Raw genomic sequence first — 14,862 nt, forward strand, 5'->3', positions numbered from 1 at the left:
CGCCCCAAGATAACAGCCGTGAGATGATATACACAAACCACGCCCCCTCCGATGATCGCACCCCCCAATCAACTGCTCGGGTCTCTCCTCCAGCAGAGACTCAGACGACGCACCCCTGGTGTCTTATCTCTGGCCTCAACGGGCCTGTCTGGGGTAATTGGCTCCAGTATGGGCGCCAGGGCTGCGCTGCTGAGGGCAAAAATGGAAGAGGCGTGGCGGTCCTTGACATGGGCCCAGCGTTTTGCTCGCGGCTTGTCGCCGTGCTGTCGAAATCGGGGACAGAATCCGCTGCTCCCTGCGAGATTGACGGCGATGCGAGTATATACAACAGAACTTAGCCTGTTCGTTATCTCTAAGCCTCTCCTCCGTCTCTCCTATCTCTGTCTGCTCGGCTATCCTTTCCTTCTTTTCATCTTCCTTCCTCTCTCCTGCACGCCTTATCTCCAGTCGAGCCAGACGTTACCCTCAACGGCAACTTACTTCTGCAACCTTATCATACATTCCGACGTGTTGGGCTCGCTGGACGTCGCCTTGGTTGTGCCGGCATCCGACCTTTCCTGAAGCTTCCTTCGAACAATCTCATCTCCGCGTCTCATCTTCCATCAGCCTGGTCCCCGTGGCTGTCTTCTCCAACTTCGATTCGATAAAACCCCGGATTTCGCTTAGCCCATCATGTCCTACGCCCATCTCGGGGCCCCGACCGTGTATAACGGGACAGGCTCCCAAGGAGGTGATCCCAGTATGTAACGACCGTAGCTTTAACTCGACCCCGTTCTCATGTAGCACATGCCTCCTTACTCCGATATGCAAGTCATATCGAGGCCGTGAATGATCAGAAATGACTGACAAGCCCTTGCTTCAGGGACCGAAAATCTGAACCAATGGTATCAATCCGGAGACCAGGCCTTCATTCTGGTGGCCGCCTGTATGGTGCTTATCATGGTGCCTGGCGTCTCTTTTCTCTATTCCGGTCTTGCCCGCCGAAAATCCGCCCTCTCCATGCTCTGGGTCACGATGATGTCCTTTAGTGTTATCGTCTTTCAATGGTACTTTTGGGGCTACTCACTGGCCTTCAGCGGGACCTCCAACAATGGCTACATCGGCAACCTCAACCACTTTGGCCTCCAGAGAGTCCTGGCTACGCCTTCTATTGGATCCCCTCTCGTCCCCGCCCTCCTTTACTCTTTCTACCAGATGATGTTCTGCGCCGTTACCGCCTGCCTGACAGTTGGAGCCGTCGCCGAACGTGGCCGGGTCGTCCCGAGCATGGTTTTCTGCTTCTTCTGGGCCACTTTGGTCTACTGCCCTATGGCATACTGGGTATGGAACCCCAACGGCTGGGCTTTCAAGAACGGAGTCCTCGATTATGCCGGCGGTGTCCCTGTCGAGATCGGTTCCGGTGTCTCGGCTCTCGCTTATTCCTGGGTCCTTGGCCGCCGAAATGAAAAGATGATGATGAACTTCCGACCCCACAACATCTCTCTCATCACCCTCGGCACAGTTCTTCTATGGTTTGGATGGCTGGGATTCAACGGTGGATCTGCCTTCGGAGCCAACCTCCGAGCCGTCATGGCCTGCTGGAACTCATGTCTCACGGCCATGTTTGCAGCCATGACTTGGTGTCTCCTTGATTTCCGCCTCGCCAAGAAGTGGTCCATGGTCGGTTGGTGTTCCGGAACCATCTCTGGTCTTGTTGCTGCCACTCCCGCATCTGGCTTCATCACTCCCTGGGCTAGCATTATCCTGGGTGTTGTTGCTGGTATCTGCTGTAACTTTAGCACCAAGAGTAAGTTATTTCCTTCACGGTCATCAACACATTAAAAATTGCTAACATATCTTCACAGTCAAGTTCCTCATCCGCATCGACGACTCTCTCGACGTTTTCGCTGAACACGGTATTGGTGGCATGGTTGGCCTCATCTTCAACGCCTTTTTCGCCAGCGGTAGCATCATTGGTCTCGATGGAGTTAACAGCGGCGCCATTGGTGGATTTCTCGACCACAACTATAAGCTTATTGGATGGCAGATCGCTGCTGTCGTTACCGGTTCCGCCTATGCCTTTGTCATGTCCGCCATCATCGCTAAAATCATCGATCTCATTCCTGGCCTTAAGCTGCGCGCCTCTGAAGAAGCCGAACTCCTTGGTATGGACGACGACCAGCACGGCGAGTTCTCATACGACTATGTCGAAGTTCGACGTGACTTTTTGGCCTGGAGCCCCCACCGCGAAGAGCCTGCACACGAAAGCACAATCTTGATCGAGCCTACGCACGGCATTCAGGAGCACGCGAATATGGCCATCTCTGCCAGCCTGGCTGAGACTCAAATGGAAGAGACAAAGGCCGTGTCTTTGTTCGACGGTGGAAGAGAACGTTCAGTGAGCGCCGAAGACACCGAAGGCAGCCAGAGTAACGAGAAGCGTGATTAAAATTGCTCTTCTATGCTCTGTATTTTTTCCTCTTTTCTTTTTTCACAATGGGGGGTTATACAAAAGCCATTCCTTGTTTCTTGTGACATTATTCACGTCGGCAATTTTTAATTCGCATTGCGACATTGTATTTTTCTGATATTATATTTACTTGTTTGGGTACCATGAATCAGCGGGCGTTTTGGAGAATCAGTCCCGTAGGAAAGTCGGGTTGGCAGGGTTTATATAGAGTGCGAGCATTTTTGGAGATACCATTCGTGCGAATGACTATGGATGAATAAAATTTCATATTATAATATACCGAATTTCTTTATTCTTTATTCATTAATGTGATGAGCTGCTCCTGTTTGACTGTGTATACACCTTTTCTTGGATGAAATTGTAGAATCTGATATTAGGTAGATGTGTTTAATAACTATTTACGCTTTTAGGTTGTATTTGAGCCTCCAGACCACCACGTTTGACTGACATTTTGATGCAGTTGTCTTATGGATAGTATAATGGCACTATTCTACATAATTGGCGATTAGGTGTTTGCAAGATTGTGTAAGTAAATGCACATATGGATGGATGATATGCCACGTTCTGATATCAAGATATTTTACATCGTTGTACAAACAAATGAGTAATATAGATGGAATGATAAGCTACACTGTTCGTCTAAATTCCGATGCCGTTTCTATATCACAGAAATATCCATTCCACTATTTCCCAAAAAATCAATCAAAGCTAAATTCATCCGTAATAGATCCCCTAGCGCCGTATATTTTGCCCTTCTGGTAGATAATCCATCGATTGGTGTATTACAATTCATATACCGCATTTTACAAAATTCTCTTAAGTACTTATAAAACAATGACATCTCCTTTAAAAGATAGGAGCGCCATCAGTGATTTTGCCATACGGCTCCTTGAGGTAATCCCCATAGCAGGCATGGTCGAAATTGGCCTTTGCCGTCATGTCCTCCTGGATCTTGACAAAGGTGTCGAACTCGCACCAGCCGTCCTTACGGCTGGCGTCGCACTCGGGGAAGCTCCAGCCCAGGGGAATTGTTCGCTGGTTGAGAACAAAGTGGACGTATTTTGTCTCTTCACCACGCAGATAGCCGTCGCGGTTTGGCGAGACGGGCTTGGGTGCCTTGATAATCTCGATATCAAGACGGGCGCCGAAGGGGGTGACGTGGGCGACGGTAAAGTTGTGAGGTCCGGGATAGTGATCGGCCGGGAGCTCCTCTGCGAACTGGCGGAGGCCGAATGCAGTGAGGATAGAAACAATGTTTGTATCATGGGAGAAGTCAAAGTAGAGACTCTGGTTTAATGGGAAAGTCTCGGTGTTGTTGTCCAGAGTGATGTTGATTTGCGAGCCTGAATAGCCAAGAGTGTGGTTCTGCAGACGAGCAAGGACTTCTTGTTGGTAGCCAATACCAGTTGCTCTCTGTATATTAGAATCACGCATTAGCTGATGTACTGACATGTCATGAGATGGAACTAAGATTCGCTGATTCAAATACGTACCCCGACAGGACTGTGGAAGGCGTTACCGCCAGAGAACCATATGTCGATTGAATACCCAAAATCTCGCCACTCTTCGTAGGTGAACAAGTCGCAAAACGTGCTGAAGCCGTATGCAACCGTCTCATAAGGACACATGGTTTGGGCGTTGTATACGTCATTAATAGTCCATTCGAATCCCTCTGTCATCCCTTGGAAGCGTTTAAGAGCTATTCAGCGTCAGCGGCCGTATTGCTTTTGAGTTGAGGATAGGAACAGAAATAATCAAGCCATACCATCTTGGAGATAAATATCAATCCACTTTTGCTTAGCCTCGTTGGCAGCTGTCTTGGAGAAAGCATTAGAGCAGTTGAGAGCACCCGCAAGGGAGTTATTGAAGCCGCTAGCCTCGATGATGACTTCGATAGTTGCGTTGTTTGTCCTACGTCTTGTAAGTTATAATCAATATGAAAGATGCTTGGAGCAACGCCCTCACCATTCCAGTCCAAAAAATCCAGCCATCCAGTTTTCCGCAGACTTGAGCATACGATCTTGGGTCTATAATATGCTTATTTAGTACATGGTAGTACTTTGCTGCTTAGCAGATTCCAAATGGGAAAGAAGCTCACCGTTGTGCGGACAATAATCTTACTATTTGGATTATACAGACTGCCGTACATGTAGCTATGAAGAACTCCTATTGAGATGGATGGTCAGTTTGCACATTGGATATAGATTAATACACTGGAATAGAGCCTCAAATGCTTACCTGAGTTGTACAGCTCTTCGCGCCCCTTTGGCACCAGAATCTCAGACCCAAGATTATACTCCCATCCCTTGAGGAAGCTCAACGGCCCTTTCGGATTGAACTTGTCAGAGGCGTTGGCAATGCGCTTGGCGAAATCGACGACGCCAACACCAGATGTAGGGTAGCGTGCTCCGTGGCGAGACAGCATCTGGACCTGGACGATCTCAGCTCCTGCAGGCAGTGGGTACTCATCCACGCCAAAGCCCGGAGAAGGAAAGTACGGAGACAAATAGCCCATCATCTTGAAGATGGTGTCGTTTCCGGGCTGCATGCCCTTGACGGGAATGGCCGTCTGCAGCGGCTCATTGGGCACAAAAGTCGCCGTAGGGTCAAAGGTCCTTGTCTGGGCCAGGAATGCGGCATTGCCGGTGGCCGTTGGCCCGGGCCACAGATTCGGCGACGTTTGGAAATACTGGGGCACCTTGCTGGGGCGACACGGGCACGAATCGGAGCCGCGGCCGGGGAAGAAGTATGGCAGCGACATGTACAGATTGGAGGCTAAGAGCACGACCAGAGCCACGACTAGGGCGATGATGGTTGTGCGGTAGCGACGATCTGCGCGCGACCGGCGCGGCGGGAGGTACGTCGTGGACGAGCCAGCTTCTTCCTCGATGTTTTCTTGCGATTCGTCCTGGTGAATGGGCTGGTAGCCCGACGAGCTGCCCGATCGGGGCTTGCTCGTTGGCGGCTTGGCCTGCGAGGCTGTCGGCTTCGCCATGGCGATTGATTGCTTGGTTTGCTTGCTTGCTTGATTGCTCGATCGATCGATTCGGCGATGCCTACCCTTGTCTCGGTGGGCAAACAAGAGTGAAGCCTGAGTCACGCTCAAGACAGGGCTTCGTAATCCAACCACCCAAAGCGGCTCCGGCAAGGCAACCAAAGCCAATGCAAAAAGAAAACAAGATGAAAGGATCGCCAGACGCGGTAAGTCCAGACTTCAGCTCCTCCTGAGGTGCGGCTGATAAGCTGATACCCAGCACGCGCCCGCAGAAAACTCTCTTTTCTTCTTCCTGCTATCTCTGTCCTTGTCACGGGTCGACCCTCCCTTGCCTCAATACCCAGTCGTAGCAATTACGTAGCAGTATCTCGCGTATGCGTCCCAGTCCGACGGCGCGGTAACGATGGGCGATGCGATTTCGATTCGATGCGACACGATTCGTCGATGGCAACTTGTATTGGCGGCCCCCTTTTGCATTAGCGAGCAACACACACCCTTGGCTGCTGCCGGCTCCGATTCATGGGCCGAGCCTGGTCCTGTTTTTTATGCGAGGGAGGAAGAGGGGGGGAGGGGGGGCAAAAAAGAAAGGAAAAGAGAAAAAAACAAACGGCGTCGAAAGAATGAGTAAAAAAGAGATTAGATTGCGCGAGATGAAGCTTCCAATGTAAGGATGAAGCTGCCTAGCTGAAGACATGCGGGCCCCACTCAAGCAAGGAGACAGCGCCAAGGTTGAAAACGGTGTGCCTTGTCGCTGCCGCCAACGCCTAGCACTGTATGCCGGCTGCCCCCCGTGACTGCTAGCGCCTGTAGCTGATGGCCGGCAAGGCTATCGAGGCCGGTTGACAGTGGCTTGAGCCGCTAAAGTCACGGGGAAGCCATCCGCCGTTTCGGGCTGCCTGCAGGGCCGCACTGTCTACTTACAGCGTATGCTGTTGGCTGGGTATGAACGCATGCATCAAGCGAAACACGCCTTTCAGTCTGCGATGGGTCGGTCCGTCTTTGAAACTAATACTTTCTTTTTTGCTTTTTGATATTCGCCCGGAATGGACCACGATGACCAATGGTTACTCATTCATGCCAGCTGCTCTGCATTATTTCCCAGCCTTTAATTTACCTTCCCCATGAAGACTTGCTCGTACTTGTCGGTATCACGTTTCATAGACATCGAATAGGTAGGTAGTGCTGCTGCTATTACTACCACTTAGACAAAACTACATACAAGCCGCGCTCCATACCGCATCCGATCTCCAAGCCTTAGTATCTGGCCGTCATCCGATCACCAGCCGTTCATCTCATCCCCCCCCCTTCTCTATCTTGCTGATTTATGCATGTCTCGTCCCGTTCGCCGATCCTCACTCTCGGAGCCTGTCAAAATCGTGCTTTAGGCGATCTTTGTGTGGCAAAAGAGGCAGTTGAATCTATGACCTGTCACAAAATGGACCGTGATAGATAGCAGTACCGCTATCAAAAACACTAGCAGACATCCAGGCCGCTGCAAGGGAAGAACGAGAGAAAAGAAGAAGAAGAAAAAGCAAAGATAATGAATGCGTGCCAAGGAGAAAAGAGAAAAGTAGCAGCAAGAAAGAGAAAAGGGAAGCCAGGCACTGAGCATTACATCGTTGCCCACAGCCTAGGTCCCATGTCATGACGCAAATATCTCTTCCCAAAGCATACGTATTGTCGATATCTAAAAATATATTTTATATCCTAGGCAAAACGTCTTACCATGCTTTTTCTTATTTCCTTTTTGCTGTTTTTTCTCTTTCTTTCTTTTCTTTTGTTCCCCCATTTTTATACCCTGTCAAATACCCACTTCACTGGTCTCAGCTAAGCCCCGGCCACAACCAACCCATGTCAACGCTTCAAGACATGGAAGGCTAGTACTTATACTATTAGCAATACCATGCTCATAGTGTCTGCAGTCTCTTTCCTTTTTGTCTCCCTTACTTAGCATCGTTGAAGCCGCTACCGCGTTTAATCTCCTTACCACCGTGTAACCAAGCACTCATAATTCTACACGTATCAGCCACTCAAGACACGTTGCGAGAACCGCCAATAACAAAGCCGTTTGTGCTCGTCTACACCCCGGTTGAACCAACAACCCCCGTCGCTAGTCTCGTGATCCATACATCGAGTCTGACAGGGTCTATGTATCCAATGGCTTGGATCACCACTAGATCAGGTGGGCTCCACTCTCGACTACATACCTACATGGCTCCCGTTGCCACAAAACGGATACTTGCCATCTTCTCCATAGTCAATGTACTAGCAAACTAGTACTAAACAGCTGAGCACTACGAGGCAAGATTAAGTGTAGAGTATGAAGTGCCGCCTTCGGTTTCATCTTGGTATCATTGGCCAAAGCCCATGTTAGTGCAAACTCATCTCGGTGTTGACAATTGCTAGCACTCTCTATGCGAAGTCATGCAATGTCAAAATATGCATTCTTGGTCAATCTATCTATCTATGTCTATAATTATTGCGAAAGTCGCGGGTGGAAAGTCCATTCCGAGGGAAGTGGTCCCGACCCATTCTGTCTATAATGCTGCCAACAAAAGAAACGAGCAAACAAAGCAACGCACTAAGCTTTTGTCTAAAGATCCTTGCAGATCCCCCTGTCTATGTTTTTAACCCTTCACCCCTTTTTTTCTTGCCTGCCATAGGACGCCATTGGGATCAAAACTTCAAAACATCGTTCGCTAATGTAGGGAGGTGCTCTTCCCGATCAGTAGCACTCTCGCCTGGAACCACCCTTTCCAACCATCCCACGTCACAAGGGATCTCCTGGTTGTGGGATCTGAGAGCCTGTTCCAATCGGGCGATGCTGACTTGCCACCCTAGTTTGGCTGGGATCGCAGAGGAAAGTACCCAGTAGGCATGGGTTCAAGGTGCCACACCTGAGTTCCCGCGGGGCCAAAAGCCTTGTTCCACTCGAGCTGAAGGTCAAGAGGGATTTTCCATCCCATCTCGTCATCACGGAGTCTCATGCGCACAAGGTGTCTGCGCTGGTCGACCTCAGCACCGTTGACAAAGCCTGCGCGTCGGTGGAGGACGGCCAGGTTGTTGATGAAGTGGATGTCACCTGCCTTGGTGCTGAACTCAAACTTGGTTGCCTCTGCAATGTCCTGGATCGCATCCAGAGCCTCAATTTGGTTGGCAGTGAGGGTTGGCAGATGAGCGGGTCTGGCGTGGGCTGCGCTTCCCATGAGAGGAGCTCGACCGAAGTTGGTGATCAGCCGGCCATCTTCGTAGAAGAAAACAGGTCGGCATTGGAACTTGGGGCTGTGTAATTGAACAACGCTGCATTAGCGTCTGTCTCATGAGGTCATATCTTGGGGTTCGAGACACTTACAAAGCAAATGGCCAGTCAGATCGAGCCAGAGTTCGAATCAGATCCGGGCGAGTGGCGGAGAGCACGTTGTAAACAGTGTAGGTCGAGGCGATGATGCACTTGCCTCCAGACTTGGCGGCATTCCTGGTGAGCCAGCTCACAATGTCTCCGGCCTCCTCATTGTGGAAGGTCTACGCATTTGAGTCAGTGGATCACATGATGCCAGAATCACATTCCAGATGACTTACAATTGGGGAGGTCGAGTGGCGATGGTGCTCGGCCGTCTCCTTGGACGAGTTGTCGGCAATGATGTGAACTGGAAACTTGTCAGTCTCTCAAATGAAGCCGAGGAAGTCAGTACCTTCTTACCCAGCATGTTACCCTTCTTGTCCTGGCGGCCACAGCGGTTCGCGATGTAGGCCTGGACGCCGAGATAGATGGTCGTCAAGTCTTCGACGGGATACTTCTTGGAGTCGAGTCCCCGAAGAACGGCAAATCCTTTGCCTTGGTGAAGATCGTCACGCATGCGGCTCAACACGTTGGGGCCAACAGTGGGGAGCGGGAAGGTGTCAGGAGTGACAAGATCGCCATCCAATTCAAGAGCTGTACGTTGTTAGTAAAACTGATGAGGTGGTGTATTTGTCAATGGCAGATGGCTCACCCTTGAAGTGCTGGAGAGCAGCCTCAATCTCCTGGATCTCATCCTCGCTCAAATGGTGGATGTAGTCAGACTGGCGAGCCAATTGCTGGCCAGTCCATGCCAAAGGCGAGTCCAGGACAGAGGGGAAGCCATTGGGCAGGCTGGACATCTCAGCGGGAGGATCAGGCAGCTTGAAGTCCTGGTGAGAAGCGAGGAGCTTCGAGTCGGTGATAGGGCCGGCCATGGAGTACGCCATTGTGGAGGACGACGGGTGGTTTTTTGGCTGTTGGAGGTGGGTTTGATGCTGGATTGGAGTGGTAAGATGGTGGAAATCAAAAGAGCGAGAGTGCAAAAGGGTCACAGATCTGATTTTGTGAGCGAAGGTGATGCAAAGGTAGAAAGGAATCAGAATGTAGAAGCTGGTTGAGAAAAAGTAGAAGACTCGAAGGGATTGTGCTGTCCTTTTAAGCTCGAGTGGAAAGAGCAGCCCTTGACATAGACCGCCATTTTTGTCTCAAATTCTCAGCAAAAGAAATAACAAACTTTCAGGCAAGTGCCTTCCAAACACATTCTCACCGCATCATCCAGCTCAAAAAAGCAATCTCATGTGTCCGGATGGCCATCCGGATACTTGCTTGGTGGGACGCTCACTCCCTGCTGAACGTCATCTATTTAGTTAGACCAGCATTAAACAGGCGAGCGCGGGAACGAGCATAAGGCCCTGGTCATGCTTTGCCCGACATGGTCTAGACTAGGAACAAGTTTCAAGGCGCCTGGGTAGTATGTAGTAGTAGCATCTGCTAATAACTAGAATAATCTCTGACTGGTTTTGCTTCTTTATGTCTCCCCTGCACTTCATCTCGCTCATTCTTTCTCTTCCTTTTTTCATCCAAAAAAGAAAAAGAAAAAAATAATAGTCCATGTAAATGTTTCACTTACTAGCTTTCTCTTAGCTCCATCCACAGACTCCAAAAGCAAAGATCAAGAAAACAGGTGCACAGTTCCTTCTCCTGTTGCTTGCAAGTTGCGGTCAACCAGGCATATCTGTGCTCTGCCGTGGCCGTCACCGCCGCCACAGACTTCCCGAAAAATGATCTCATCCAAATCCTCGACAATAGCAGCCATTGGGATCAGAATAGACGGGAAGCAGCGTTTTTGAGGTGGCAAAATGTCGCCGAGAGGAGAGTCGTTTTCCGCGCTTGCGAGTTTGTTGGTGCACTGAGTAAGTGCCGAGATGCATCGTACCGTTGATAGGATGGGCACAGCAACCCCTACTTAGAAGTCTACTGTTAGTCTAGACGAGCTGAAGTAATTAGATCAGGTTGTATGGATCAAGGAGCTGTTCACCGACTTTCGTAGCTGCTTTGCTCGGGCAGTGACATCCCGTCCACTCATATTAATATTGTAGTGATTCATTGGCAAAGGGTAGCGAGATAAGACGCAATAAATACAATGATCTTATGCTAGTGCGTGTATTTCTATCAATTAATCATTGCTATAGCTGCCTGAGAAGCAATCGTAACATGTACTCAAGGCGCTGCTCGTAGTCATAAGTCATGATCAACGCAATCTGCAAACCATCTGTGCATCAGATCCATCATATCACGGATCCATATTATGACAAACCCCGATCTACAAGGGGGAGATACTACCAAGGATGCAAATCACTTGCTGAAACTCCCCAAAGCAATTAATTCATGCGTTTGACTTGACCCAATCACCGCCTTCGGGGACCTGCATGATGTGCTGCGGCCAGGCTTTCTAGTACCACCATCATCTCACCGCTTCAACAGGTGCCACTGCTACCTGGAAGAATAAGCTAGACATCCCTCTCTCTCTCTCTCTCTCTCTCTCTCTTTGTTGTAGGGTATCAGGAGGTGGGCACAAATAATAAAAATAAATCTCAAAGCAGAGTTACACATTAGTAGAGCTTGGTTGCCATTTCTCGTCAAAGAGCTGGCTAACGAAAAAATAATCATCCTCATATTTTTCCTTGGAGCGCATCTCCTTCCACTCCTGTTCTATTAAGTGTTAGTACAGGCACCGAAACTTGGGTTTCTGATCCAGGGTATGATGAGAGCCGCATATCGGAGACTTACGGTGTCGCTGGACAAGTGCCCTGGTCGCACGGACAAACTGAATCTTTTCCTCATCTAGTTGCGCTAATGCTCGCAAATCTTTGTCTTCGCAATGCTCTGAAAAGGGGACTCTCCCCTTGTTGCAGTAATGAAAGTGTGCGAGGATGACGTTTGCTCCTGTACGTCGTCGCCGTCGGATCTCAACCGTTAGCCGCTGCGTCTGTGCAACATTGAGTGGAGAAAGGAGGAAGGGGACTTACCCATATGGTATTCTCGTACTTTTTCTTCACGGGCAAATCGACGCTGTGGGGGACACTATGTTAATGTCTGGAGCGCATATATCGCTAGTTTATTTAGGAGAAACTCACATTCATGCCATGCTTCTTGGCATAGCTGGCATCGTGCTTTGTAATAAGTGCGATATTATGAAGCAGAATAAACGACACCAGATACGTCACTAGCCAACTAGTTGGTTTATTCCTGAGCATCACTTTTTGGAGATTATCCAAAAGTTCGTGCCTAAGTTTGTTTTGGATGTGATGTATTAGAATCATGTCCATCTGTGCACCCATTACGGGGGGCAATGGGATCTTTCCATGGTCGGGGCTTGACTCGTCAAGGATATTTGCTGGCATGTCTAGAGTCTCTTCTCCGACGATAAACGCTGACGTGGTTGACAAGCGGATGGCTACCCATAGCCGAAGCGTCCAATTGAGTAGCTCAAATACCTCCGATGTTCTCTCCTCTTTTTGCCCCTCTTTTTGCCACATACGGTAGGCCAAGAGATAGGTCTTATACAATAGATCGTTGGTACTGCCGAGCATGGTTTGAAATATGTCTTTCATAGAAGATCGAATATAGGCGGTGTACGCTGATGTGCCGGCTTCCACATCTACAAGTGCATACGGCGGGATAAGAGCCGACTTCTTGGCGCCTCCATAGGCCCATGTCCGCTCTAGTTTGTCACCTTGCTGTGGAACAAATCTGCGAACCTTGAGCGGGAGCCGCTCTTTTGAGTGACACACAGAAACGTAAACAGTTCTAATCTCAGATGACGCCCATAGCTGGATAGGATCAGAGGTGCCTTTGGTCCATCTTTGGGTCCACTCATATCCTGGAACTTGGCCCGTTTTATAGAGTGTCATATCAGTGATCTTGTATCGGAGACATGGCAAGCGTGCTGCCTTTGTATTTTCCACCTTTTTGCAGGGTAAGCAACACCCGCCTGGAACATCAAACTCACACTGCAAAGTAATACTACGTTAGTCTATTCCGAGTACATTGAACGCCGCCGTACAGAGCGATACGGACACGATGTTTTGCTTTATAGGAGATTATTACTTACTCGGATGCGCTGCATCCTGCACCTTAAGCAGGAACCCATCCTCCTTGTTTGGGCGGTCTGTTCCCGGAGAGCTTGGTCTCTGAAGGGACCCCTTTTACCATTCCGCTGCTGGTTCTCAACAGTGGAGTACTGCTTCTGGGCCGCAGCATTGGCTCTATCTTCCAACATTGCTAGCTGAGTCGTTGGCTGACGTAAGTTCTGTGCTGATGGGGAGTTATAGTTGTACATATTAGAAGATGTCGTTTCAATGTCCACCAACAGAGGGTGGGCAGGCCGCAAATCAGGGGCCGGGCCATGTCGCAATGGTGAGCTGCCCCCAATCACTTGAGCCCCGCCAATTGGGATTTCATCCATTGGCGTCACAGCAATTATTACCTGGTTCATTGGGAATTTATACGAATCCGAAGAAGCAAGCTGACTGGGGGTATTATGACGGGGGTTAAGCTGGCTATGCTGCTCATGACTTGTGCTTTCAAATTGATTGGTGTACCCAGAATGGGGCAAATTCTGCATCGAAGCATCGCCGATGGCAGGGTACATGTCAAGAGGCAAAGATTCAAAATTGAACAGATCATTTGAAAACACTGGTTGCTGTGAAGACTGTCCATTATCAGGTGCAATGGACTGTAAACAATTCAAGTTCAACAAGTTATTAGAGATCGGCCCTTGTTGCAACAGCTGCCTAGCCTGAGGCATAATGTTCTGCAAGGAGTTCAAATCTCTTTGATCATTCTGAAGTAACTCTCGCTGTGATTGCTCCTCATTGTCAGGTATGACATGCGGCAAGGAGATCAAGTTTAGCTGATCATTCACAGTAGCCGCTTCCAGGGGTAATGCGTTGTTTGATGTAATGTTCTGCAGTGGATTCAAGCTGAGTAGATCAGTCGAAAGCGATGCCTGCTGTGATAACTCGCTACTAATGGGCACAATGAGAGAGTTCAAGTTGAACTGATCATTGGGTAGTAGTGCCTGTTGTGGTGACTCGCCATTATCAGGTACAGTATGCTGCAAGGAATTCGTCGTCTGGTTCGGCATAGGCGGTAATACTTCCATAACGGGTTGCTGGGGTGGATCATACACCACAGCTGTTGGAGGCGGAAGAGCTTCATACCCTATACCTCAAATCATTAGTCTTCTACTGTAGTGCAAAAAAAGGAGCTACAAAGTGGCGGTAAGGCAGCTTGCATACCGGCGGGCTGCTGCCACCCGAAGCTACAGCAGATAGACCCTGCCACACGGGCGAAAGGGGAGCCTAGAGATGGTACATCTGGGATGGCGGGTGCCCATCGTGGTGTAATTGACGCCGAGTCATGATCCGCTATGGGCGGTTTCTCCTGGTAGACTATGCTAGACGATGAAGATTCGTCTGCTGAAGGCATCGAGCTGAAGCCTAATAATCGTCGACGTTTGTGCGGTATGCTCTCTTCAAGGCCAGAAAAGTGAACAGGGCTGTGACTGGGGGAATATCCTGATGTATAAACAGTGTTTTCAAAGGAATAGCAGTCAGGAGCTATCGTTGACTGTTCCACCAAGACCTGGGGATCAAAATTAAAGGGGAATCCCGCAAATGCAGTATCAACGGCTGGATCTGGAGGCACCACAGGTGACGGGGGGACTGCCACTTCAAACGTCCCCAGGGACAGAATTCGCTTTCTACGTGGCCCCTGTGTTATGATTAACTTAACTGTACTCTTGCAACCGAGATGGACAGGGAAAGCAAAGGATATGCTAAAGAAGATGGGGTAATGTTGTACAGGAAGAGGATGTATGAGCAGAAATCAACAGGTGATGAAAGGGCATAAAAAACATGAAAGCTGTATGAGAGACACAATATCAAACAGTATATGGCGGGAAAGAGCCAAATATATGTCCATGCAGGCTACCGTCGTGGGGTGAAGAAAATCGCTTACCATGATGCCTGTAGATAGCTGAGGGGTGTGTCAGACAGATACAGCGTGGTAGTAGGAACAGAATCCCATGTATTCGCACGTGGAAAATCAAGTATCAGCTAGACTCTAGAGACA

General features: G+C 49.4%; 5 protein-coding genes across 5 annotated transcripts; 1 reads left to right on the forward strand and 4 right to left on the reverse strand.

Moving 5' to 3' along the window:
• Window positions 1-672: 672 nt before the first annotated feature.
• Window positions 673-2,428, forward strand: GGI43DRAFT_382781 (ammonium transporter AmtB-like domain-containing protein; the record flags this gene model as incomplete). The annotated part of the gene is made up of 3 exons (XM_083203280.1): window positions 673-739; window positions 863-1,786; window positions 1,845-2,428. The coding sequence occupies 3 exons, from the start codon at window positions 673-675 to the stop codon at window positions 2,426-2,428; spliced, it is 1,575 nt and encodes a 524-aa protein (XP_083061650.1).
• Window positions 2,429-2,970: 542 nt separating this feature from the next.
• On the reverse strand, window positions 2,971-6,112 carry GGI43DRAFT_402297 (histidine phosphatase superfamily). The gene is made up of 6 exons (XM_083205675.1): window positions 4,688-6,112; window positions 4,548-4,615; window positions 4,415-4,476; window positions 4,215-4,360; window positions 3,943-4,148; window positions 2,971-3,862 (listed from the first exon to the last, which is right to left on the reverse strand). Exons 1-6 carry the CDS (start codon window positions 5,442-5,444, stop codon window positions 3,296-3,298), a joined length of 1,806 nt encoding a protein of 601 aa, XP_083061651.1. The 5' UTR covers window positions 5,445-6,112; the 3' UTR covers window positions 2,971-3,295.
• A 368-nt stretch (window positions 6,113-6,480) lies between these two features.
• On the reverse strand, window positions 6,481-7,204 carry GGI43DRAFT_402298 (uncharacterized protein). The gene has a single exon (XM_083205676.1). It carries the CDS (start codon window positions 7,054-7,056, stop codon window positions 6,826-6,828), a length of 231 nt encoding a protein of 76 aa, XP_083061652.1. The 5' UTR covers window positions 7,057-7,204; the 3' UTR covers window positions 6,481-6,825.
• Window positions 7,205-8,178: 974 nt separating this feature from the next.
• On the reverse strand, window positions 8,179-10,191 carry GGI43DRAFT_345802 (TauD/TfdA family dioxygenase). The gene is made up of 5 exons (XM_083202196.1): window positions 9,437-10,191; window positions 9,145-9,378; window positions 9,024-9,091; window positions 8,797-8,966; window positions 8,179-8,726 (listed from the first exon to the last, which is right to left on the reverse strand). Exons 1-5 carry the CDS (start codon window positions 9,669-9,671, stop codon window positions 8,282-8,284), a joined length of 1,152 nt encoding a protein of 383 aa, XP_083061653.1. The 5' UTR covers window positions 9,672-10,191; the 3' UTR covers window positions 8,179-8,281.
• Window positions 10,192-10,716: 525 nt separating this feature from the next.
• GGI43DRAFT_402305 (uncharacterized protein) lies at window positions 10,717-14,736 on the reverse strand. The gene is made up of 6 exons (XM_083205677.1): window positions 14,028-14,736; window positions 12,839-13,950; window positions 11,862-12,737; window positions 11,754-11,796; window positions 11,515-11,670; window positions 10,717-11,436 (listed from the first exon to the last, which is right to left on the reverse strand). The coding sequence occupies exons 1-6, from the start codon at window positions 14,215-14,217 to the stop codon at window positions 11,330-11,332; spliced, it is 2,484 nt and encodes an 827-aa protein (XP_083061654.1). The 5' UTR covers window positions 14,218-14,736; the 3' UTR covers window positions 10,717-11,329.
• Window positions 14,737-14,862: the final 126 nt, after the last annotated feature.

This window comes from Trichoderma evansii (genome assembly GCF_050947405.1).
Source record: "Trichoderma evansii strain SZMC 28006 chromosome Unknown GGI43scaffold_7, whole genome shotgun sequence".
In the NCBI taxonomy this organism is placed as follows: domain Eukaryota; kingdom Fungi; phylum Ascomycota; class Sordariomycetes; order Hypocreales; family Hypocreaceae; genus Trichoderma; species Trichoderma evansii.

Coding starts and splice junctions, on each gene's coding strand:
- GGI43DRAFT_402297 (XM_083205675.1), bottom strand. CDS start 5,444: ATGGCGAAGCCGACAGCCTCGCAGGCCAAGCCGCCAACGAGCAAGCCC. Junction 4,616..4,687: donor CGAAGAGCTGTACAACTCAG/GTAAGCATTTGA, acceptor CCATCTCAATAG/GAGTTCTTCATAGCTACATG. Junction 4,477..4,547: donor AGATTATTGTCCGCACAACG/GTGAGCTTCTTT, acceptor AGCATATTATAG/ACCCAAGATCGTATGCTCAA.
- GGI43DRAFT_402305 (XM_083205677.1), bottom strand. CDS start 14,217: ATGCCTTCAGCAGACGAATCTTCATCGTCTAGCATAGTCTACCAGGAG. Junction 13,951..14,027: donor CGGGTGGCAGCAGCCCGCCG/GTATGCAAGCTG, acceptor TTTGAGGTATAG/GGTATGAAGCTCTTCCGCCT. Junction 12,738..12,838: donor GCAGGATGCAGCGCATCCGA/GTAAGTAATAAT, acceptor ATTACTTTGCAG/TGTGAGTTTGATGTTCCAGG.
- GGI43DRAFT_345802 (XM_083202196.1), bottom strand. CDS start 9,671: ATGGCGTACTCCATGGCCGGCCCTATCACCGACTCGAAGCTCCTCGCT. Junction 9,092..9,144: donor CAAGAAGGGTAACATGCTGG/GTAAGAAGGTAC, acceptor ACAAGTTTCCAG/TTCACATCATTGCCGACAAC. Junction 8,967..9,023: donor GCCACTCGACCTCCCCAATT/GTAAGTCATCTG, acceptor TCAAATGCGTAG/ACCTTCCACAATGAGGAGGC.
- GGI43DRAFT_402298 (XM_083205676.1), bottom strand. CDS start 7,056: ATGCTCAGTGCCTGGCTTCCCTTTTCTCTTTCTTGCTGCTACTTTTCT.